A 25,165-nucleotide genomic window follows, 5' to 3' on the forward strand; every position below is an offset into this window, starting at 1 on the left:
TAATTTAAATTAGAACTGACAAAGATGGATTGAAAAACTCAAGATATCAATTCTCCTCAAACATAACTACAAATTCAATGCAATCCCTACCAAAACCTTAGCAAACTTTTTGTAAAAATTCACAATCTGATTGTTTTCTTTTTTTCTTAAGTGAGAAGTAAAGAGACAGAGAGACAGAATCTCACATGCACCCCAACTGGGATCCACCTGGCAAGCCCCCTTTCAGGAGATGCTCTGCCCATCTGGGACCATTGCTCAGCAACCAAGCTATTTTAGCACCTGAGGTGAGGCCATGGAGCCATCCTCAGTGCCTGGGGCCAACTTGCTCCAACTGAGCCATGGCTGCAGAAGGAAAAGAGAGAGAGATAGAGAGAAGGGAGAGGTGGAGAAACAGATGATAGCTTCTCCTGTGTGCTCTGACTGGGAATTGAACTCAGGACATCCACACGCCAGGCTGACTGAGTCAACTGACCAGAGCTGAAGAGCTACTTCTAAAACTCATACAAAAATGCAAATAACCTAGAATAATTAAAACAACTTTTAGGGGAAATCAAGGTTGGAAACTATCAGTGCCCCAAATCTTGTTTTTACAATGCAAATAACTCTGCACTGGTTAAAGGTCTACTAGTCATTGATACAGGAGCATGATTGAGTTCAGTTAAAAGTTTCCAACAAATCCCTGCAAAAGTCAGCTATCTGAGTACATGAAAGCTGGGATTGAAGGAGTGGAAAGTCAAGAAAATGTGGAAAATGGAATGCTTGAGGGATAGGGAAGGGAACGTGCATGGAACAATGTGAGAATGTATAATAGGAGCATCAGGAAAAAGTTCCTTGAAATATTGATAGAACTTCCCAATAAAACTTTTTTGATGAGAGTTTTTAAATGTATGGGGTCAAGAAGAATCTTTGGTTAGCATTTCAGTTTCTTGAATGTTTGATTTATTCTCATTTTCTTATCTATTTCTGATGTTAAGCTGAGTTAAAACAATAGAGAAATCAACTTCTATCTGGTTTAAGTCACTATTATCTAGATCCTGTGCAACCAAACCTATATCCTCACTAATGTTCCCCAATGTCCACCCACCCTCCCTCTTCCTCCTAACATCCACCTTCAGGCATTTCTACTGTTATCCAAATAACTTTACTTCTTATTCTTTGGTGAAAGGCACTGTTGTCCACTTCCCACCAATATTATACCAAATGGAAACTAGATCTTCTATTAACATAACTTTTTGTCAAACCCTAAGCTCGAGCAGATATAAGTTTCTCGAATTTTAAGAACTGAGTTGCCACACCATAAAGAATTTTGTAGATTTTTTATTTTTTTACTATTAAAAGTTTTTTAACCTTGAAACTGGTTAATCTTAGAGTTAAAAACTAGCCATATATTTGTTTTTATACATTACATACATTTGAGAAATAAATAATGTTCTGCATAGCATTAAAAAAAGCATCATCATATACAAATACAGTAAGTCTTCAAGCCAAATGTATAAATATAGGACCCACTGAGGATTTGGTCCCCAAGACTTCCATTACTCAAAACGGGTCAGAAGTGACCAGGAGGCACAGTTAGTAACATAGGCTCCACTTTGGCTAGAAAGCAATCGCAGAAGAAACAGAGGAAGCACACAATTGGATTGAGAAAAGACTTTGACTTAAAACTTGCCTTGTTTATGTCTTCTGAAGTTTGTCATTGAACAAGGATGCAACTTTGGCATGAGACAGATTCTGTAAAAAGCCCGACCCCTTGGCATAGTTGTTTTCCTAGTTATGTGTTAATCAAAGGGCTTAAGGTTTTATGAATGGCTCTGAAAAATATTCCGTTTGTCATATCTGGGGCAAATTGGTGCAAAATGGCTCTAGAAATCTCAATGATGTTGCAGAGATGAACATACCATGGACTTTGCCTCCAGGAAATGGATCCTCACCTGGCCCCCCCACCACCTTGGTATATAATTCTAGACATGTGGCTGAACTTTGCTGAGCCTCAGTTTTTATAAAACAGAGATAATGGTAGCTTCCCTGTTCACCTCCTATTGTTAATCTCTAATTAGATGAGCCACATGGAAATCTTTTGGAAAGTAAATAAGGGTCTGTCAGGTATCATGTATATTAATTCAAATAAAGAATGGGAAGTTTTTCTAAGAGGTTCAACACAGTCAAGAGGCTGATATTAGAATAAGGTATTCCAAGGAAGAAAAATACTGTGTTAAATTGTAGTACCAGCTGTTTGACAGGTGATGGTTCTGGATAAAAAGATATGTATAACATATGTAATACCTACCATCTTCTTGAACAGAAGACATTTTGCTCCAAAGCAAGCAAACCTGGTAACTGGCCACCATTCTTGTCCCCAGCACATACGGTACCCTGCTTGCTACTTTGCTGGTGATTAAATATGTCACTCTTAGGAGGAATGCCCATGTTAATGAAGCATAAATAGGTAGAAACCACTGAAAGCCCGAGGCTCCTCAACTCTCCCATCCTCTAGCCCCCACTCAATGCTCCCTGTGCCTTTATCACATGTCTTTTCATGGATCATCTAAACTTAAAGGGGGTCTAGAAATACCAACCCCATTAAGGTTAATTGCTTAATAAACGTCCAACAACAACAAAAAAAGTAAAAAGAAAAAAGCCAAAGATGTGTGCTTTAGAGAGTGAATTATGGAGCAGGACAGAATGTCAAAAAAGTAACCGATATTGACCAGTGCAGCTCAGCTCACTGAACCCCAGCAGTGAGGGCCTCAGCATCACCCAGACCGACCCTCTCTGGGCAAACAGGACAAAGGTCTGCCATCCTGACGTGAGTCAGCTCCCAGCGGGAAGGCCTCTCATCATAGCTCGAGTCGGGCCAGACGGTGGACAGCCTTCCACGCAGAGCCACTTCAGAGCCAGTGGACCCCATCAGGCAAAGCCTGATACTTAGCAGCCGGCGGCGTGCACATGAGATGCAGGCATTTGGCGGTTTGCACACAGATCTGGCCTGAGAGCTATTCTAGGACAGCAGCAGGAAAAGCAGTGCATGGTCCCCTCTGGTGAGAAGTCCCAGTTGTCATAGGAAGCAAGGTCCTGGGTGCATCAAACAGGCTCTTCCCTGTGCTCCAAGGTCGAGGTCGAGAGGGGTCCTTCCATCAGGTGGGTCCTCAGCAGTAACTTTCCTCCATGTGCTTGGAAGGCTGGGCGGGAGGCTTTGCTGGCACCCTCAGGGAAGCTCCACAGTTTGCCTGAAAGGAAACAGGTGTTTGTTAGTTCACTCAGCGAACCCCCCTGCCTGTATAGAGGATGCATCCTGTTCATCTCACAACCAAGCTGTCTTACAAACCAGACTCTTTTCCTGTTTCTCTTCCAGAACCAACGGGAAAAGTCCTGAGTGCCTCTATCCTCCCCTCTGCCACCAAGCCACAGCTTCACTTTCAGAAACACCGCACGGAAGCCCTCTCTGGTTCCTAGCTCTGTACACCTCAGTGTATAGCATTTCGCACTACATAGCAGTGTTGGCCTTTACATACTTAGCATAATACTCACCCACAACACACACATGATTGTGGGGAGAACTAGTGAGTCCTCTTGACTTCTTGATCAAGAAATACAAGAGGCCCTGGCCGGTTGGCTCAGTGGTAGAGCATTGGCCTGGCGTGCAGGAGTCCCGGGTTCGATTCCTGGCCAGGGCACACAGGAGAAGCACCCATCTGCTTCTCTACCCCTCCCCCTCTCCTTCCTTTCTGTCTCTCTCTTCCCCTCCTGCAGCCAAGGCTCCATTGGAGAAAAGTTGGCCTGGGCACTGAGGATGGCTCTGTGGCCTCTGCCTCAGGCACTGGAATGGCTCTGTTTGCAACAGAGCAACACCCCAGATGGGCAGAACATAGCCCCCTGGTGGGTGTGCTGGGTGGATTCCGGTCGGGCGCATGCGGGAGTCTGTCTGACTGCCTCCCCGTTTCCAACTTCAGAGAAATACAAAAAAAAAAAGAGAGAGAGAGAGAGAAATACAAGACAGGCCCTGGCCAGTCTGCTCAGTGGATAGAGTGTCAGCCCAGTGGATGGATGTCCCAGGTTCAATTCCCAGTCAGGGCACACAAGAGAAGTGACCTCTGCTTCTCACCCCCTTCCTCTCCCTCTCCCGCAGCCAGTGGCTCAATTATAGAGCGTCAGCCCCCTGGTGCTGAGGATAGCTTGGTTGATCTGAGCACATCAGCCTCAGGTGTCAAAAATAGCTCAGTTGATTCGACCATCAGCCCCATATGGGGGTTGATGGATGGATCCCAGTTGAGACGCATGCAGGAGTCTGCTTGACTATCTTTCTTCCTCTTGCTTAAAAAAAAAGGAAAAAAAAAGAAACACAAGAGAAACTATAGAACGGCAGGGAGCAGACAAGACAGAATCAAAAGATCTTGATTCTAGTCTCAGATACACTAACTCACTATTGAACCTCTCGGAACCTCAGTCTCCTTTTCAGAGAAGAGGTGAGCAGTATCCATGTCAGCAGAGAACACTGAAGGTGTTACACACATCTAGGGATGTCATGACTTCCTAGTGTTCACTTATTACTCGGGCTCCTATTGTTTTCTGTTCCTTTGAGGGTGAAGAAAAGGACAGCTTGCTTTAAATCAAAGAGGTAGTTGGAGATGAGTTATAGTATTCTCAACTGTTACAAGAGAAGTCTGGAGTAAAAAAAATCTCTCATCAGAGATATTTTATCATTAAAACAGCGATCCTTCTTGAGCATCATGGCTGTTATGAAGACCAATGAAGTTAATATATGAGGAAGCACTAGGACAGGTATAAATCTAAATACCAAATTAAAAGTATTGTTATAGCACAAAATTGTATGAGCCTAGACCGAGTCACTTAATTAGATGGGCCATTTCAGAATCCTACAAGTCCTGTGATCACTGAGCCTGTGGTCACATTGATGTTCCTGAACAGGAGACAGAGCGACTGGCACGTAGCCCGGCCCGTAGGGCTGGCAGTTAATCACAGGGGACCCCGGCATGGGTGCAGCTGCTTGATAATTGATACCCAGATCAAGGTGAGGTGATTTATCTGAGCAAACGGGACTTACTTGCTCAAGAGTAAATCCATCTGCCTTGATCCTCACTCCCCTGCCACCAGCTGGGGAACTGGAGTGACTGAAACACTCTGAGCCTCAGATTCCCAACTGTACACAGGTTAGTAACACAACGTCCTGAGGCTGAGGATACACGTAAATGACATAAAGTATGGAAGGCACTGAAGCAGCATTATTATCTAGGACCTCGACTGGGGTATGCGGTGGTGGCTGCTGGGCCGGTCCCGCTCCTCTCCAGCAGAGGATGTGTGACAAATTCCCCTTTCAGATGTGCCCACTGACAGCTTGAGCTATCAGCTTTCCTCAGTTCTCAAATGAAGGGACCCGAGCATGGGGCAATGGGACACTGAAGCGAGATGACCCTTTTGTCCGATTCAGCCTTACACAGATGAGCATTTCTGCTTCTCACAAAGGAGGGAATTGCCCACTAATATCCACCCACACCAATCTGGGTTCCTGAAAACCCAAAAAAGGGGAACTATACTTTGTGGTTCTCCTTTACCTTCCCCTCAACTTCCCTACTCCAACCTGGTGTCCAGAGCAACCTGGGAACCCTGGAACTTCCCACAGCCCTGGGCACTACAGAGAAGTCCAGTCTAAGATGGTACATGGACACCAACCCCAGGGACTTTGTTACCGAAAAACATTCTACCAGGACCATGGGTTGTGGCCCTGATGGGGTGAGGTAGGACAAGAGGCATCCTGCATGTTCCTGGTCTGTCTGTCTCCTTGCAGCAGAAGGTCGGCTTCATAAAGGAAGGGGTTTTTATCTCTTTTGTTCACTGCTATGTCCCAAGTGCCCTGCCCCATTCTCGCACATGCTAAGTGACCATTTATCATGTGTTGCATGAACACATGAGAAAATCCGGTTACCTGGTTTCGTTTTTTCTTCTCCAGCCATCCAGACACTTGTGGAACCAGAGCTCTTGGCCAGGGGAGATGCTGCTGTTCTCAAGGTCTTCTGCACAAAAGGTAAATCTAGGAGGAACAAGAAACCACCAAGGTAACCAAGACTCTAGGGGGGAATGTGCATTAGCCAGACAGCGCTTTCTAGATCCAAGGTAAAGGGAGCAAGGTTGAAAAGAGAAGTTTCATCATGCCACACCATGACTCAAGAACCTTCAGAACTGCACACTGCAACTGCAAGCTCTCTAAACCATGTCTTACTCTGAAGTCTTCCAAGATTCAGCTCATGCCACTTTAATCACACCTCTTCCACGTTCTTCCTTCTGTCTATCCAATACACTGCTTGCTTCTCTGAAGCCCCCTGACTGCTTGACACCCTAACCACTCAATTTAATAGAAAAGCATGTTCCTATATCCAAGTGGCTTTTGTTATTATCTTTACTTCTTAGGGCATGGTGTTAATAATGAATGTTTTATTTTAACACATCATGAACCATCTTGAGTTGCTTGTGCATTCCTACATCTATGGTAGAACTCAGCGTACCCCTAGTACAGTGCTCATAAATATCCACCAACCCATTTGTGGCCCTGGCCAGTTGGCTCAGAGGTAAAGTGTCGGGCCCAGTGTGTAGAAGTCCTGGGTTTGATTCCCAGTCAGGACACACAGGGGAAGCAACCATCTGCACCCCTTCCCCTCTTCCTCCTCCTCCCCTTTCTTCTTCTTCTTCTTCTTCTTCTTCTTCTTCTTCTTCTTCTCCTTCTCCTTCTCCTTCTCCTTCTCCTTCTCCTTCTTCTTCCTTTTCTTCTTCTCCTCCTCCTTCTTCTATCTCTCTCTCTCTCTCTTATCGCTTCCTGCAGCATGGCTCAAATGGTCAAGCAAGTTGGCCCCAGGCATTGAGGACGGCTCCATGGCCTCACCTCAGGCACTAAAATGACTCAGTTTCCAAGCAACAGAGCAGTGGCCCCAGATGGGCAAAACATCGCTGGGTGAGGGGCTTGCCGGGTGGATCCCAGTAGGGGCTCTGTCTCTGCCTCTGTGGGAGTCTGTCTCTTCCTCCCTGCCTCTCACTTAATAAAGTAAATAATTGAATGAATAAGTACCCACCACCAAGAGTATCTGGACTCAGCTGTGAGTTCAAGATTCGGGAAATGCACAGCTGAGATCACTGGTTGAGTCAGTGGTCCGATAACCATTTCAACTATGATTTACAGCTGAATCATGTGGGCTGCCCGGCTCGGTGGTACGTGATTAGCATGACCCTATGACCAACAGATGTGTGGGACATGAAACCAATGTGGAAAATCATCTATATTTGTTAAATCCTGGTGGTTTATTATATCTGAAATATTTTATAAAATGGTCATATTTCTGCTACCACAGCCCTCGGCACAGGTTGTACTTACAAGCACCAGAAGGAAGAAAACACAATTATTTAGAGCACAGCCTTCATGGGAACAACCTCTCCCAGCTGGCATCCCCTCCAGTTCACAGGTGTCTAAAGCAAAATCACCCAGACAAGGACCCGGGCCTCCACTCCTCTCAGGGCCAACCTGCGCCAGAGGCGATGGATACAAACAGGGCGTATGAAGAACTGTAATAGTGAAAATGCCGGAGGAGGTACAAAAAGGGCAGAGGCTGTTTCCAACCACCCCACGGCTGTCCGTGACCTTCCAGAGGTCTGCTGAAGGATTTGACCAAGGTCCCTCCTCTCTTGACAAAGGACCCAGGCTTCTTTGGCTTCTACTTATAAAAGAAGCCTGCCCAGGAATCAGGGCATGGTTTAGAGCAGTGGTCCACAACCTTTTTTGGGCCACAGACTGGTTTAATGTCAGAAAATATTTTCATGGACTGGGAGGGACAGATAAATGTATCATGTGACCGAGACAAGCGTCAAGAGTGAGTCTTAGACGGATGTAACAGAGGGAATCTGGTCATTTTTTAAAAATACAACATCGTTCAGACTTAAATATAAATAAAACGGAAATAATGTAAGTTATTTATTCTTTCTCTGTGGACCGGTACCAAATGGCCCATAGACCAGTACCGGTCTGCGGCCAGGGGTTTGGGGACCACTGGTTTAAAGCATTAACAGCTAGAAGTCTGGACTTTTCCTGTTAGTCTTGGAGTTAACAGATGTGTAGAAATAGCCAGAGGATTCTCTTTGACTTGACGTCAGGACCTGCCCCATGTCCTTGACTCACAGCCTAGAAAAGAGAGGTCTAATGCTCTGAAAATAGGATGCTAGGGAAGTTGGGTCCTCCCACAGACCTCATACTGGGGGCTCCCTGGACTTGATATGCTGGTTTGCTCTGCACAGGAGCGAGCAAAGACTTGTGGTGGCCTGGACCTCAGAGCAGAGATTAATTAGCAAGGCAGCACTCCTAGAGAGCCCCGTCCAGGAGCGGTCTCCCTTCCTCTGGATCAACACGGGGCTTGGCAAACAGAACAAGGGCTGGCTGGCAGCCTCCGCTTGCACACCCCTTTCGGCCCCGTGCCTGCAATCAGACCACAACAGCTGACAGAGGACATGATCTGAAATTCAGTTTTCCTTGCAAAAGTGTTGGTGTTTAGCCCGCGTGCTCTGGAGATGTAAGGCTTGAAGGTGCTCGCTTAGCAAAGGAGAGGCCACTGCGGAGGCACACGCCTTCTCCCTGCCGCCTGGAGCCCGAAGGGGTCATGGGGCACTTACTTCCGCTGTGTTTCCCCAGATTTGATCCGGACACGCCTGATGCTCAGCTCCTGCTTGGAGGTCCGGGACGGAGAAGACAGGTAGCTGCGCAAGTCATTCCACAGGCTGAACCAGGACTGCGATACCCCCTCCCACGTGAGTTTGATCTTCAGGAGATCTCCCAAGTCCTCCTCTGTGTAGACCAGGAAGGAGTTGGTGGCATTCAGCCCGATCTTCTCCACCCTACACAGAAAGAGAAAAGCTGGTCTTACTCCCCGGCCACCTGGAAAACTGCCGTGATGTGCGGCAGCATCTGCTCCCCACAGGCCAGAGAGAAACCAAGAGCGCGGTCGCCCCCCTTGCCCTCCACAACCCACCAGCAGGACCAAGGTGGAAGCTCACTATCTCCATGGTGACAGAGAGATAACTTTACCCACAACACCCCGCTTCTCATCAGAACCATTCCTGTGTATGCTACTTCCTGGGAGCACAGGTCCAAGAAAGAACAGGAATGAGAAGGCACAGAGAAGTCGCATCGCCCCCCAAAAGCATCCTCCTCCTCTCGACTCACAGGCACCTGTCTCCCAGGAAACTCCTAGCCCCCTCTTGCCCCTTCCTTCCATTTGCCTCACCCCATATGTGTGTGTGAGTGTGTGCATGCAAACCTGATCTCCCAACTAGACCCTGAGCCCTGAGAACCTGTACTTTGAAATGTTACTTTGCAGTCCCAGCCATATTCAGCCTGATGTTTTGTACCTTAGGGGTGCTCAACAAATATATATACAGATTGCTTTGTGCCCCTCCAACAGATAATTATTATAGAAATGGTCCAGGGATGATGCTTACAACGTTCCAGATTTCCTAAAGCTTTGGGTGTCAGGCATTGTATGAAATGAACCAGCAGTTTCTGCCTAGCTGATGCAGCAGCTTCTCACACTTCTGATTAATCCTGGGAGCTTCCTTTCCAGAAATGATCTGTGTCAAGGGCTTTGCGGTAGAGAGCGGAAGGAGACAGAAGACTGCAGCAGCCGCTGGAACCGCCCACCTCTTCCCCGGGCACTCAGACCAGTTGTTTTGTGCTGCTCACGTGCTCCTGCACCCTCTCATTCTCATACCTGTATGTCCTCTCCCCAGCAAGGGGAATGAGAGACTTACATTTCCAACGGCAGCCCCTGGGAGTCGGCACTGGTGCCATAAAGGGTAACATGGAAGGTGGGCTCGATTTCTGTCATGTTCTTGTAGCTGAAGAAATTGATTTTCATCTGATAATGATAAACTGCAGAGACAGCAGAACAAAGACATCTGTCAGCCTCAATTGTCATCCCAGGGCAACCTGACCCAAACTGAGTCAACCAGCACACTGAGTTCTTAGGGACTGTCACCCTTTTGGTTCAGCCCAGCTGCTAGCTTCTCTATGGTCTTGTTCTGTAGAGGTCACTAAAGTCCTAAAGCTAGGGTTCAGGAGACCTTGTGGGGTTCCTGGCCTGGCTACTTTCCTGCTGTATAGCCTTGAATTAAGGAGCAATGCTCTTTGAACCTTGATTTTCTCACATGTAAAATAACATCCACAATACCCACAAACCCTTATGGTTTTATATTATAAAAAGACAAGATACCACTTTGATTTCCTATTGGTCCTACCTGAGATTTGTTGTGGCAATCAAATGAGAGAACAAATATGAAACAGCTTTGAAAAGTTAAATGCAAGAGAGATTGAAGATAGTAATACCGTAATCATGGAGTGATGATTCACATTACAAAAGGAGTCCCTACCATTTGTTTTTAAAGATTAACTTTCCTGCAGCATGCACAACATAATCTGATTTGCAATGATTTGCTTTAACTGTGCTGGCAGAATCTCCCAGGCTGGAATGTGCCCTGGTCCACAAGGTATTTAGAAAGAAGAAAAAGACTGTCCTTGGGGCACTGCGGGGTGGAGGGGTACCTCTGAAAGGCATGCCCGCCCGGGTTTTTAGGTACATCTTGCTGTTCCTTTTCTTCCTCATTTTCCTGGTGTTGTAGCCAATGCTGTTACAACGGTTCTTCCGGCAGCTGAGACAGATTCCCTTTTTGAAGCGATTCGAGTCCGTGCATTGGAACGCAAAGCTTGGCTTGTCCTGATTCATCAGGGAGTCGACGAAGAGGTGCACAGCCCGCTCGTGCTCACATTTCACCCCCTCTGCAATCGCTGACGAGGGAGGGGAAGACAGAGAACACGCAAGATGAGCTGCTTCTCCATGGTTCACTCACTCAGTAAGTACTGTGCAAAACCAGTATTTGCAAAATAGTTCCCGGCATATAAAATACAGCATAGGAATGATAGCCAATAATACTGCAGTATCTATATATGGTGTCAGGTAGGTACTTGAAACATCAGAGGGACCACTTTTTAAAGTGTGTGATTCTCTAACCACTACGCTGTACACCTAATACTAACACAAAATAGTATTGAATGTAAATTGTAATCGAAAAATTAAAAAAAAATAAGTACTGTGCACCTCATCAATCAAAACTCCTTGTACTATTGTTCGTATTCTTATTTGTGTAATTCTTAACACATGCCTGGTGTGTGCTAAGCTCCCATTAAGATGTAGAAGAATTACAGGCCATTCTTGCTGCCTAACTCCTTGCTCTGCAAGTGGGCAGACCGCACTAATACACACAAAGCAATAAAGAGCATCAGAGAGCATATACTAGGTGCTAAATAGGGTGATAAAGGTCAGTGGTGCAGCAGGAGTCACCAAGTCCTGATAGGGTGGTGCAGTCACAAAAGGCTGGAAATGGATCAGATGCCAAACACCATCTAGTGCAGGGCTCAGTGGTCTACGGCTTGCAGGCTGGCCTCCTGTTTTTGTAAACAAAGTGTTATTGGAATATGGCCCCGCTCATTTGTGTACATACTGTCAGCAGCTGCTTTCATTTAACAATAGCACAGTGCAGTGGCTGAGCAGAGACTCTGCCCTGCAAACCCTAAAGTAGTTACTATCTGACACCTTAGGAAAATGTTTGCCAACCACATTCTAGTCCAATCCTTTCCATTATAGACTATAACCTGAAGGCCTGTAAACGTGAAGGAATTTGCTCAGGCTCACACACAGTTGGTTTCAAAGTTAGAAATATAATTTGGATTTCCTAGCCCATAATAACATCATTATTTCTTATAACCAGAGGCTGAAGCCAATTGTCCAAGTAAACCCTGGGACCTTAAGAAAAACTTGCTAAAGCCACCCCACCCCTTTCTTATTAACACCACCAACCTTAAGAAATGCCATCCTCCCATCCCTTCAGGCAGAGCTGAGCTCCCCCTGCATGGACCTCCAAGTCCTGCAGGGGCTACTTGGATGTATTATCACATTGGGAGAGGGCAGCAGCTTTAAGACTGAGGGACAGAGTAGAACTCCCAAGGGCACAGCATCAGAGCAGAGAGAGCCAACTGCGGCCCAGGCTTAGAAATGCTGCCAGGACCCCCAAGCATGGGAAGGCAGAGCAGAGACCACAGGGAGGCTCTTCACAGGCTTGTAGGAGGAGGAATGGCAGATAGTGTTGGAGGGCCACTGTGGCGGGAGGTGAGAATAATGAAATAAATATGGTTGAGATCACTAGCAGCTTTGGCTGATTTAGGAAGAGATGCGATAACTGAGTCAAACCTCCCCCTGAAGCAGAAAATAAGGAACTCACTTCCATATGCAATTGATCCCAAAACGTCGTTGAGTCCACAGCCCGGCTGGAAGTCACCCCCATTGGGGTAGATGTCAATGTGGCCCACGGGCATCTGAATCCCAATGCTCAAGCCAAAGGAGCGTGTGTAGGTATGGAGGACATCCACAAAGTCTGCATCGTCAGGGGACAGCCTGCTGTGGATGTCTGCCCGTTCAAACATGGGTCCAGCAGGATCCAAACCTGCAACAGAAGGGGGAGCCAAGACCAACAGTGTCAGGTGCTGAGTCAGGTTCAAGTGTGCAGAAAGAAACTGTCCTCGGAGCCCAGCCAGTTCGGAACGCATGGTGCCTGCAGTCCAAGAACTCTGGCTTTTTTCTGATGCCTTTGCCTGTCCTGACACCTCAGCTGATTCAGTAAATTGGCCACAAGCTTCACACTGACACACAGCTCCGAGGAACTATGGGCTGTCAGAACTGGAGCAGTTCTAGAAAGAACTCGGGCTGGCTGCAACTAAACCATTCATCCCATTTATTCTGCCACTGACAGCCTTCCACAGCCTCATATCATCAGGCTTTTTACAGAATAACAAAGCTACCTACATTTCTGGAGAAAAGACTCAGTCTCCCCAAACTGAGCTATTTATATTTGCACTTAACCCATCCCCTTTCTTTAGTGATGAATCAGGGCCAGGGGTGGAATGGCCAGGGTGAGTGGGGTGCCAGACACATTGACACCACACCTCCAGAATTCCTCTGTTTTGCAGCTACGAAGAGAAAACACTTTAGCCTACAAATTTTCTGAATTGAACAGGCTAGTGGCACTGTATAGAGTACTGGTTCTCACATTTGAAAAGCACAAATATCACTGAAGAGCTTGTTACAAATTCAGACTGTACTTTGTAGCTACAAAAACACTCTCGAAGGGCAGACCAGCCACCGGCTACCTTTGCGCATCTCTGTAGATGGAGAGGGGAGGAAGGGAACTGGGCCAATAGTGGCAACTATAGAGAGACTTTTACCACTTTTTAATTCCGGAACCACGTGAATGCAATACCATTCAAAAAAAAGAACTCGCAAACTATAAAATGCATATTCCCTGACCCCCTAGAGATTCTAATCAGTAGGTCTCATGTGGAGCCCAGAAATATATATTTATTCCCCAAATGATCCTAAAAGTGGGCCAGATTTTGAAAAACTTCATGCTTCAGTATCGTCTATGAAATGGAAGCTGAATGTCGTAATTCAAGAGTTCATGTGCGATAATATGGGATTAAGTGCTGGTCAGTGTAAAAACTAGCTGCTATTACCAAACCCACATCATTATGGGAGCCAAATTCAACCCAACCTAGAACGTTCTTGTCCTACAGACACAAAGAGAAAAAATTAAGAAAGAATACAGCAGAGGAAGGGGTCTGTTTAGTCTAGAAGAGTAGTTCTCAGCCAGGAGTGATTTTGCTCCCAAGGGGACATTTGGCATTGTCTGGAGTTATATTTGGTTGCCACTGTTGAGGGAAGGGAAGAGAAGTTGCTAGCATTTAGCATGTAGAAACCAAAGGTGCTGATAAACATCCAATGATGCTCAGGGCAGCTCCCATAACAAAGCATTACCTGGCCCTAAATGTGGAGAGTGCTGAGGTTGAGAAACTCTGATCTAGAAACAGCAAAGCAGGGAGCAAACATGAGAAACACAGTCATAAAAACTAGAATATGGGTAACAGAACTGGGATCCCAGACCCAGTGCTATAGAACCAGATAGCACATTTTGAGGCTTGAGAGAGGAATTTTGGGATAAGTAAAAGGTAAAGTTAGCCTGACCAGGCAGTGATGCAGTGAATAGAGTGTTGGCCTGTGATGCTGAGGACCCAAGTTTGAAACCTTGAGGTTGCTGGCTTGAGCGTGGGATCATAGACATAACCCCATGATTGCTGGCTTGATCCCAAAGGTTGCTGGCTTGAGCAAGAGGTCATTGGCTCAGCTGGAGCCCCCTGGTCAAGGCACATATGAGAAACCAATCAATGAACAATCAGTGTGATGCAACTATGAGTTGATGCTTCTCATCTCTCTCCCTTCCTGTCTCTCTTGCTTAAAAAAGGGGGGGGGGCAAAGCTATTGTCCAGAGTGGACAGTAAACCTGTAGAGGTTGGAACTCTAAATAGTTTCCAGAAGTTTAGATAAACACATATAAGAAAGGGAATTCAGGCTGTTTGCAGGCTCATTCCCAGCCCAGGACCCAAAAGAAAGATGGACAAAGGCAGTGTCCTCCTAGAACAGCCCAGATGACTCATTTTAGAGGCTGCAAGGACCACAGTACTGACACAGTCAGCCTCTCCCTGCCTGTTGCCATGTCCTCTGGAGGGGAAAAAAAGGAACATTCTGCCTGCAACCAACACAAGAGAGGGGCTCCTTGCTTGGTGTGAACAAAAGTCTCCACCAGACGGTCAGTGCCATGGAAACCAAGCTGTGCTGGAGGAATGCAAGCGGCTGGGGGCTTCCCACCGAGCCTGCCGGCGGCCAGGCTGAACCTTCACCACCCAGACTAACCTGGCCTGCACAAAGCCAGGGCCCACAGACTCTGGAGGAAAGTTGCGCAATTTACTTTTTTAACCAGAAATGGGAGGAAGAACTTATTTCCTCCAAAAAGAGAAGATGGAGAACCACCCCTTCTTTTATTTGGTCTAACTCCTTCAAAGTGCTCTGTCCAGCAAATGTAACACACACACGTGCATGCACACCATACACACAATCATGTGCACATGCGTACACACAGGAACACCTCTACATTCTGGGCTGGCAGGGCAGAGCTTACTGCACTGCAACAGCTTCTTTATCTCTATTGACAGAGAGAGGAAGTGTTGCCCAGTGGGTAGGTGCAGGTTCTGGAATCTGACAGCCTGGTTTGAGTCCCACTCCTGGTACTTAGGGTGCAGTACCTAACAGGATATTGGGCCTGTTGTTTATCACTGGATCATAGTTTCCCCATCTGTAAAATGGAGCCAAAAGGACCCACTTTGCCCAGGTATTATGTGACTTAGGTATGGCATGAAGTACCTGTCACACATTAGGTAGCATCTAGCCCAGAGCCTATAGAGTGGTCACTTAATTCTATTTCTTGAATGAATGCATGAATGAAAGACTCTGTTTGCTTATTTATTTATAACTAACTAGACAAAGGTTCAATTAGAAATATATGTCCTGTTCCCTGGTATATCAAAGAGTTCCTTCAGGAGCCGAAGAGGGAGAACCCGAACAAACCCCAATACACAGCTCTCTGATCCAAGCAAGACTGGGGTTCAGGTGTCCCCTACAGGCCCCAGGCCTCTGCACAGCAGGAGCAGTGGCTTCAGGACCCCATTCCAGCTACGGTCTCTCTCTGGTCCTCTTACCAGTTGGGACCACCTGGTCCTCAGGCCCCTGAGGAGTCTGAAGGGAGAGGAAAATGCACAGGCTCCCCCATCAGACATGCATGACAGCATATGTTAGGTCTGCAAATACTCTCTGAGGTGCTGCTTGGCAACTGGACAGAGGCCACCCCTTCCTGTCGTGCTCACCAAGGCCCCTGCTCCACAGAGAAAGGCTAGAGAGAAGGGGCTGAGCTCAGGGCATGCAGCCGCCTGTGCCTTAGGCAGACAGCAAGGAGAACTGATTAGCATGCTGCCAGCGAAGCCCACATCTCAGCAGCTGCCACCCAGACTGGGGAAATGCTGGAACGCCCCTCGCTAGCCCCATCTCCTTTTGGAGTTACAAATAAGGAAAGGGAGGCTCTGCAGCCTGTCCCTGTTGCCAAGGGCCCTCTGGTGGGGGCCTGGGTGTGCTGGCCCCCACCAGAAAGGCTAGCCCGGCTCCAAACGTCACACTTTGCATGCGGGCTACTCAGACAATAGGACCTGGGGTGACTGAAGGTCAAACAGCTTTGCCCGCTAGTGGGTTAATGAGCAGTCAGTCATGTGTGGCCACACAATCACTGCCCCCTTAGCTCAGGCCCTGCGGTCTTGGTAATAAAAAAATAAAACTTTCAAAGTATGCTGAACCAAATAATTGGGCCTAAAGGAGTGTGTGAGTGTGAGTGAATGTGTGTGTGTGCACATGTGTACACGCAAGCACATTAGAATTAAGTCCAGGACAATGTTATAAAGAGGGCCATCAACACCTCACAGATACATATATTTTTAAAATCTACCCCACCAGCTTAGTACTGAAACCTGAAATTCTGCCTTTACTAAATCTTTCTTTAACTATTAACACCCATCTAACCTGAGTCCTGTTTCAAAATGAAAACACTGCTGAGAAAAAAAATTGATCAACTCTTTCCTTCTATGCTGGGGGCAAGAGGAAAGCCGGGGTGAAGACAAAGAGGGAAAGTTGGAAGGAGAGTAAAGGTTCAGGGCAACAATCTGCCATTCATTTGAGCTTGGAGGGAGCCTGTGCATCTGTTTAAGGGCCCATGTAGGGAGAGCTCTCCCACTTCTCACAGTCATTAAAGGGTTTAACCCAAACTCTCACCTCAAAAGCTCACTAAACCAGAAAGCTCAACTTTCTATTGACAATCTGGGCGCCAATATCGGAAAGGTCTCCTTAAAGGCAAACTTGGCCCACCCGTTATACACAGGCTGTTATTACTAATAAATACTCCAGCCAAACATTTGCAAGAGGCTGTTGGTAGGTGAAGTAGAAATCAGAGGCAGAATTCAAATGAGAATCCACCACTCACTCTTTCCCTGGAGGCCCTAGAGTTTTTCCCAGGTGGAGCCACAGGGAAGTGAGCCCCAGAGGCCAGGGCTCCACCCCATTCTGCCCATTAGTGAGCTGCTTGCCCCTGGGTGTTTCCTCACCTGTTTTTTGGTCAGACCAGTGGTTTTCAAACTGGGGCTCTAGGATCTTGCGATTGCTCTGGGGAAGGGGAAGGCCCAAACAGCAAGGCTAACACTGCCCACCAGATACCCAGCCTTGATGAGAACATATCTTCTATGCTTCATGTACTGGGGTGCCATACAAGTTCAATTTGAAAAAAGGGTTTCATAACTAAATAGAACATCTCAGAAGCTCTGGATTAGCTGTTCTCCAGGTTTCTTCCAAAGCTAACCCTCTATGGCTCATCTGAGGGCACTCTGGTTCAGAAAAGCCAGCTTGTCAGATGCTGGGGGAGCCCGGGGACCAGCTGATTGTGCAGGAAGCCGAGCTCACCTGTGATTCTGCCCACCGTGCCATTCACGAAGTTGCCAGCATACCCAGCCGCATGAGCTCCGAGGCTGTAGCCGATCAAGTGAACATTCCCCAGAGAAAAACCATCCTTCTCCTGCAGGAAGGCACAAAAGTGTGTGAGGGGAGAGTGCAGTCCCAAGCCCACGGAGTCACTAACAATTCAACAGTTCAGTCACGACAGAGGAGACCCAGGAGCCAGGGACAAAAGATTTCCAGGGCCGTGGCTGGCTTTGCTGGCAATGCAACACAGATGGGATGCAGCCAGGTAAGAGAAAAGGGGTCAAAAGGAGTTGGTAGCATTTCAAATGCCAACTGGGAGCGGGTTGTGACGAGCAGCTGTATACCTGACCCTTCCCCTACATGTTTTTCATTCTTTCTGGCAGCATCGAAGGGGGAAGGGTGGCAGGGTGGAGGAAGTCACCAGATGTACTGGAGACTAGGTGTTAGCTGCAGCCTGCAGCGGCATACTCCTTGCTCGCCCTCTGAGCCCAGGAGCTAGCTGCATCCTCACCACCTGAGACCCCAGAGTTGAAGCATCACACCCTGATGGAGCACTCTGCTGGTGGGGGGTGGTTCCACAGCTCAGGAACCAAGCTCCACAAAACAACCTAGTCAGAAGACTAAAGGACTATTCGAGAGTTCAGAATTTTAAGACCTTGAGATCTGTTTTCGCACTTAATATTGTAAGCAAGGCTATAAGCCACATTTGTTTGAACCAACCTCCTACCCACTCTCAGGACAGGGAACTTTCAGAAGCAAGAGCAGACTTCAGTAGGTTTGTAAAATTACAAGCCGGTCCCGACTCCTGGCCATTCCCAACCAACCTGAGGGCGTCGGTTTCTAATGTCAAAAAGTAATGACCTATAAGGCAAACTTTCTTCTAGCAGATAAAGTAACAGGAGAAATCCAGAGCTAAATCAACAATTTTAAAAAGGCACTCTAAAAGTTCCAGTTTTCAAGTACCTCAAGCAATACTTAATTCAGTAACAATTTGAGTCCTAAAGATTTTGATCAGATATCTGAAATCTACTATATCACTGTCTGATCTATGTTTAGGAAGGTTTGAGTTCAAGATGCTGCTCATAAAGGGTGACTCCTTTTCATCCCCAGGTACCTGCAGCCAGTCGAGCATCCTTGCCACACTGTGTCCCACCGTCCTAATGTTATTGACTGCATCTGTGTAAAGCTGGTGAGCCAGGGGGAGCCAGTCAACCACCACAATATTGGCTTCTTTCTCTCTTGTCTGCAGGGCAGACACGAGTTTGTCAAGCCATTTTTCAAAGATGCCACTCATCTGCAGAGAAAACAGGACATATAAAAAAAAATTCTTTTGGTTTCAAAAATCCTAACGAACGTAGAATTCAGCTCTTTGATCCTATCCCCAGCTGATTCCAGAACCCTCACATTGACTGCTCGGGGACCAAACATTTGCACATGAGCAGGACCAGTCACAAGCAGAATTTCTGTGCAGGTGTTTATCTACATTGCTCTTTACATCCCCAGTTTTCCCCATTAAAACTTTCACAACTGCTGTCCCACGGTCCTGTAAGGCCACTATGAGATATGCATTGCTGACAATACTGACCTGAGGTTAGCCTAAGTCCCTGTCACAGTCAGGCAAGTGGCCTGCTCTATCATTCAACCACAGCTGGGAAGGATTGCCCTGGAGAATGAGCTTCTCTCATGAAGATGCAGGGAGATGGTGTCTCCCAGGCAAATGCAGAGTTAATAAATGACTCCATCCCACAACCCATCTCTGCCATCCTTCTTGACCCCAGAGAAAGGAAGATCTGTCCCAGGAATCCCAAATTAGAACTCAGAATGCATTTTCCCACAGAAACAAAGTATAAACGGTGACAAGGTTCAGTTGTAAACCTATCCACAAGCACATTATTAGATAAAAAGATTTTCTGTGTCTGGGCTGGGAACCCAAACACCATTTACAATCTTGCTTCTATGGGAAACTGCTACTCCAAGTTCCAAACAGATTACAAAAGAACTTTCTGGAATGCAACCCATTTGTAAGTTGTAGGCTGTTTATATTTGCATTTTTGACAGGCAGCCTTAAAAAGATCCAAATGTGTGATTCTAATTGTGGACTGAGGATGACGATAGATGGACAGGCTTTGAATCACCTCTTCAATCACATTAGGTAGGTACTTACTCCCCAACTCCCCCAGGCCTGACCCCAACAGTTGGTGATAGACCTAAAGACCCAGAAAGTATGTCACAAATGTGTATTCCTCATCATTATGAAGAGGAATGTCCCTCCCAATTAGCCCAGGAAGAAACCTGCTCTCTTACTAGTGCCATTTTCCTACAGACTGTCATTATATGAATGAATAAATCCCTCGCTGGTCAAAAGATTCTGAAGTTGAGTGTTAAAGCCCTTTTTTGTTGAAGTTTGTCATGGACCTTTCCATGTGAATTGCTCAGCTAGGGCACATAAAGAACCCCAATGCCTTTAAAGGGAGCCATCTCTATGCAAACAGGAGGGCACCATGCCAATGGCAGCCAGCAAGCCGGCCAGCTGGCTCCTCATGGATTCTCTGAGCCAGTCAAGTTGCGTCAGCTCAGCTCACTTCTTAGGGAGGGGTGGCCCCCGTGAGCCAGTGGTTCACCAATGTAATTAAGTGTAATTAGAGGGATCCTTCAGAGCCAGTGGAGCTGGGCTGCTACCCTCAGGAGAGACACTTTCTGAAAGCCCGCTGTGCCAACATTAAGTACCACCCTGCTGGAGTCCAGATTGCCCCCTAGGCGAAGTGCCCATTACATTCTTCACAGCTGTCTGAAATACAAGCAGCCCACAAGAAAAGATGGGGAGAGAGAGTGGAAACTGGAAGTACCGGTATTCTTTTTAATTAACCAAAACAAAAGAAACTAAATCTGGTCTAAAGCTGCAGAGCTTCCTTCCCCGGGCTCACCGTCCATCCGTGAATGATGAAAAAGGTTTTGGCTGTGATGTTGAAGCCACACTCCTCTAGGGACTGGTTGTGGCTGAGAGCGAGGTAACATCCTTCATGCTCTGGGTCATTGGAGATGCGGAGGTTAAACCTCACAGAGTATTTGGTAGCAGCTTGGACATCCTCGGATTTGTGGAGTTCATCTGGGGAGAAAGAACAGAACCTGGGTGCACCTAGCAGGCTTGAGTAATGAGAGATCTGGGGTGTAGTTCTAGATAACCTTGAGTAAGTTACTTAACCCCTCTGGTCTTAGTTCTTACATCTGCTGAATATTTCCTCCTTACCTCCCAGAAGAGTTGCAAAGATTTTTAAAAGAGACATCTAATCTAAATTTAAGAGTATTAATTATTAACTAGTATTAATTACTGTGACTCTGAAACAAATGGGTCTCTCTTGCTTTTCTTTCTTCTTTCCTATCAAAACAAGTTCTTCTTCTTTCCCTCAAGTGACTATTTTTAGAGTATGGGTCCTCAGTTTTTTCCCTGAAATGCCTGGGACCAGCTGAGTTGGAGAATTAATTAATACATTTTCAGATTTTAGAAAGGCATTATGGTACATATACCATGTATTATATAACTCCCTCAGCAGGGTCTGGGGCATTCCCCATTAATCAAACATTAATAATTCTGTGGAGAAATGCATGACTACTCACACTTGAGGGTAAAAGAGAAAATTACAAAATAGCCTCGGGTCAATTCAGGTCAGTTTTGCTGCCAAATGAGCTTAAGTCAGGTAAGGCCAGGTCTTGCTGTCAAACAAGTTACCAAATTTTCCAGTTTTGAGAGACCTGGAGTTTGGAATTGAAGGTAAGAAGCTGTTGATCCATTATACAATGGGCTTGTCCTAGTGTTCCCAACTCGATTCCAGCACTTACTCCAAAAACCTCATGTATCCTCAGTGCCCCCTGCAGAGTCAGACATGTGCCAGTTCTTCTAGTTTGTTAAATAAATGACTGGAGCTATGGAGAAGACCATAAGAGCAGTAAAACCACTCTCTCCAGCTCCACTGCTCACACACAGTGCCATGAAGGAGATAACCTTGCTCCCAAAACACAGCCAATATGACTGTGGCCTTTCAGCACTAGGTGCTCTCATCACCACACTCTTTCATATGGTCATAAGTGAGCCCCATCAAACACTCTTCCAGCCAGCTGGGAAACCATCCCTCAATAATGGGCTAAGAAATCAGAAAGTTAAACTCTCTTGTCACCAGGGGAAAGATACCAAAAGATATCCCAGGAGCGCCATTTATCCCCAAGTTCAGAAGCAAATGGAACCACGGAAAGAAAGACCAGAATGAATGGTGGAAAGGGTGATGGTGAATGGGGCAGGGGATGGAAAGGGTGATAGTGAATGCACCAGATGTAAAAAGGATAGGATTCCAGAAAATGCAACTAAATACACATGAGCAAAACTGTGTCATTAAAGTAATGAACAAAAGGTCCAACTGGCAGAAATTTGAACCACAGTCAGAACTAGTTTGACACCTCCCCAGTTTCCACCCAGATAGCCACTAGTCCAAAGACCAGATGGAGAATTCTAGGAAAAAAGGCAAAGCAATCTACTCCTGGGGCAGACTGGTGGATAAACCCATATATGTATCAACATAAAGGGTTTGCCTTAGCAGCTGCTTCTCTGACCCCAGAGTTCTCCAGCTTCATTCCAGCTACCTTTGGCCTGGGTCACTTCAAACTCTGGGACGTTTGATTGTTCTTCACCCAGATGTCCTCACAGCTCATTCTCTCACCTCCTTCTGTTCCTTGCTCTTGAATTCTTAAAAAAGGAAGTCCGACCACCAATTAAATCTGCACCACCTCCCACTAGCACTCCATACCTTTCATAACATTGAACACCATTTACTGTATTTCCCCATGTATAAGACACTCCCATGTATAAGGCACACCTTAATTTTGGGACCCAAAATTTGAAAAAAAATGTATTACACAGTTATTAAACTCAATTTTTATTCATCATAAAATTTATACAACTCCTCATCACTGTCAAAACTCCCATCCACTAGCTTGTCCTCATCTGTGTCTGATGACGAATCACTGTCTTCAACAAGGAGCACAAAACAAGTGTGAAAAAATGGGAAATACAAGTTAAAAAATTTGCAACCACTGTATAAGATGCACCCAGTTTTTAGACCCTGAATTTTTCAAAAAAGGGTGCATCTTATACATGGGAAAATACAGTCCATATTTTAATTAGATTTCTGTCTGTATTCTCATCAATGTAAGCTCCATAAGGCAAGGATTTTACCAGCTCCTAGAAGAATGCCTGGCACTAAGCAGGCGTGCAGTAAATACTTTTTCTTTTGAATGAATGAATGAAAGAATGAAATGGCCCACAAATACTCAGAATCGCAGAACAGGGAACGTTAGCATTCTACAGGAGAGGAGCTAGAGATGTGACCTACCCTAAGTCACACTTTTACTTAGCACTAGAGTTGGGGACATGGTAAGTAAAGTAAGGCTTTCTCATTCATTCATCCATTCATTCAGATGAACCCGACCATCAGTACATAAGCTGGTATGGACCATCACTTGGCAAACGTCAGCAGAATAGAAGATGAAATAACGGGGTGCAGTTTAGGGTTCTCCTGGCACTCCCGCTCGTGGCCCTACCCTCCTTCCACCAGTGCAGACTTCTTCCTGGGGAAGAGGCTACCATGCAGAACTCAGGAGGAAGAAAAACTAGCACCTAGGAAGAGGAAGGGTGGGGGTTGGAAAGAGAGTTGAGGAGGAGGAGGCTAGCAACCTGGGAGAAGGCCAGCAGCTTCAGAGCACAAGTCACCAAGTGCTCCCTGCCACAGTCACTTTCAAACACCTGCATCGATAGATTAAGGGGGGGGGGGGGGGCGCCACGTGAGAGAGCTCCTTCTAAAACCTCCAGGTTCAAAGATGAGGACAAGGTTGAAGAGCTGCTGGCAGCCAACTGGGTTGACTGGACACTTTGGATTTAGGGACCCACCCATTTAGTGGAAGTGGATGGGACGAGAGGGAGCGAGCGAGCGAACGCACTCGCCAAGCCTGCGGCCTCTTGGATGTCCCGCTAGCGATGCCCTCGTCAGAAGCGCCAAAAAACAAGTGAACTGCAAGGCTGATTAGGAGGAGCAAATGGATAGCGCAGCGGAAAAGGGAGGATTTCCCAGGAATGAGGAGGGACCAAAAAAAGGTCAGCAAGAGAGACCCGGCACAGAAAAGAAGGAGGGGGAGTAATAAAAAATCAGTGCACGTTACCTTGCAGCGGTCCTTCTGGACCAAGGGGTGCGGGGCCTCCCGCGGCAAAGCAACAATAGACGCTCCACAGGCAGAGCAGAAGAACGGAGTTTCTCATCCTTGCCCGCCACACAACAGTCCGTAAAACAGGACTTTAAAAAAAAAATAAAAAAAATAATAAAAAAAACACCTTTGTGGTTTCCAGCAGTCTGAACCGGTAAGACCCTAAGTGGGCACCGGAGTGGTGGCGTTGGACAGCTGAAGATGGAAAATGCAAACTTGGCTAAACTGAGCGGCGGGGTGGTATATGGAGTGTGAAGGGGCTTAAACCAGAACCAGGTCTGCCCTCTCTGGTGCAGTTCTCCCGGGAAGCACGGGCTCGCCAATGTCACACAGCGAACTCCAGGCGAGGTAGGTTTTTAAAAGTATGGGAGTCATCTGACCCATCGCCAGATGGTGATTTACATAATTTATTCCCTTCTCCGGACTCTGATTGGTCACACCTTCGCTGACGCCACACCGAGACTCCCAAAGTTTGAATGAAAGCGCCACACACCCACCACGTGGATGCTCCGCACCAGCAGCCCCGCGTTCTCCCCCGCCTGACACGCTCTCCCGCCACCCCGCTCCCTCCTAGTACCCAGTCCCGGACTCCAGATTCTTCGCTCTCCCCTGCCGACCCAGGGGGACATTGCCGCGAAACCCCGCGCCCCCTGGGGACGCGATCCCTGGGGAAAGAAGGTTGTATGTACTCTCCGAGATGTAAAGGTACCCCCGCTCCGGGATTGGTCTTTCCGCGCCTCAGGCCAAGGATGGGGAACAGCCACCTGGTCGCTCCTTTAGTACTTCTTTTCTTCCGTCATTCCCACCCGGAGAGATCCGCGACAGGTGCAGACTGTGTGGTACGATAATAATAATCAGGCAGAGCTGAGGGACTGGGAGTTCTTGGCCGCAGTGTCAGGATCGCACAGTCCCTTCTCCGAGTCCTCGTTCCGCCACCAGCTACAAAACTTAGCGCAAGCCACTGGACTTCTCCAAGGCCGATCCCTGGTCTCCAGTACCCGTGGTAACAGTTTCTGCCGCTTAGAAATGTTGGGTGAAACTAAGAGATCATGTACGGCGCTTAGTGCGGCCTCTGCCACGTGGTAGGCACTCTCTGACCTTGGGGGTGTCGGACAGGGAGGATACTAGGGAACACTCCCCAGAGGAACTGGGAGCTGAGCCCGGGAGGTCTCGGACGCGCGACCAGCACCGAGTCCCGGCAGATGCGCGCAACTACCTGTTGAGTGGAATTCAGGAGATTCTTCCTCTCATCATTTTCCCTCCCTCTCCTTGCCTTTATTGTTCCGCTTCCCTGCTCCTCCCTCACGTATTGGGTCCCTCTCCGGCTCCGCCCGCGGGACTCCTGGGCCGGAATGGCGAGTGCCGGAGAACTTGGCCCGTTCGCACAGGGCGCAGGGGAGCCGGAGCTGAGCCCGGGG

The 25,165-nt window shown here is 47.1% G+C and overlaps 1 protein-coding gene across 1 annotated transcript; it reads right to left on the reverse strand.

The window, feature by feature from the left end:
- Window positions 1-1,320: 1,320 nt before the first annotated feature.
- Window positions 1,321-24,045, reverse strand: LIPG (lipase G, endothelial type). The gene is made up of 10 exons (XM_066247360.1): window positions 23,706-24,045; window positions 20,426-20,607; window positions 18,616-18,795; window positions 17,484-17,595; window positions 12,322-12,543; window positions 10,589-10,831; window positions 9,799-9,919; window positions 8,665-8,886; window positions 5,942-6,046; window positions 1,321-3,227 (listed from the first exon to the last, which is right to left on the reverse strand). The coding sequence occupies exons 1-10, from the start codon at window positions 23,800-23,802 to the stop codon at window positions 3,206-3,208; spliced, it is 1,506 nt and encodes a 501-aa protein (XP_066103457.1). The 5' UTR covers window positions 23,803-24,045; the 3' UTR covers window positions 1,321-3,205.
- Window positions 24,046-25,165: the final 1,120 nt, after the last annotated feature.

The sequence above is a fragment of the Saccopteryx bilineata genome, chromosome 11 (assembly GCF_036850765.1).
Source record: "Saccopteryx bilineata isolate mSacBil1 chromosome 11, mSacBil1_pri_phased_curated, whole genome shotgun sequence".
Lineage (NCBI taxonomy): Eukaryota > Metazoa > Chordata > Mammalia > Chiroptera > Emballonuridae > Saccopteryx > Saccopteryx bilineata.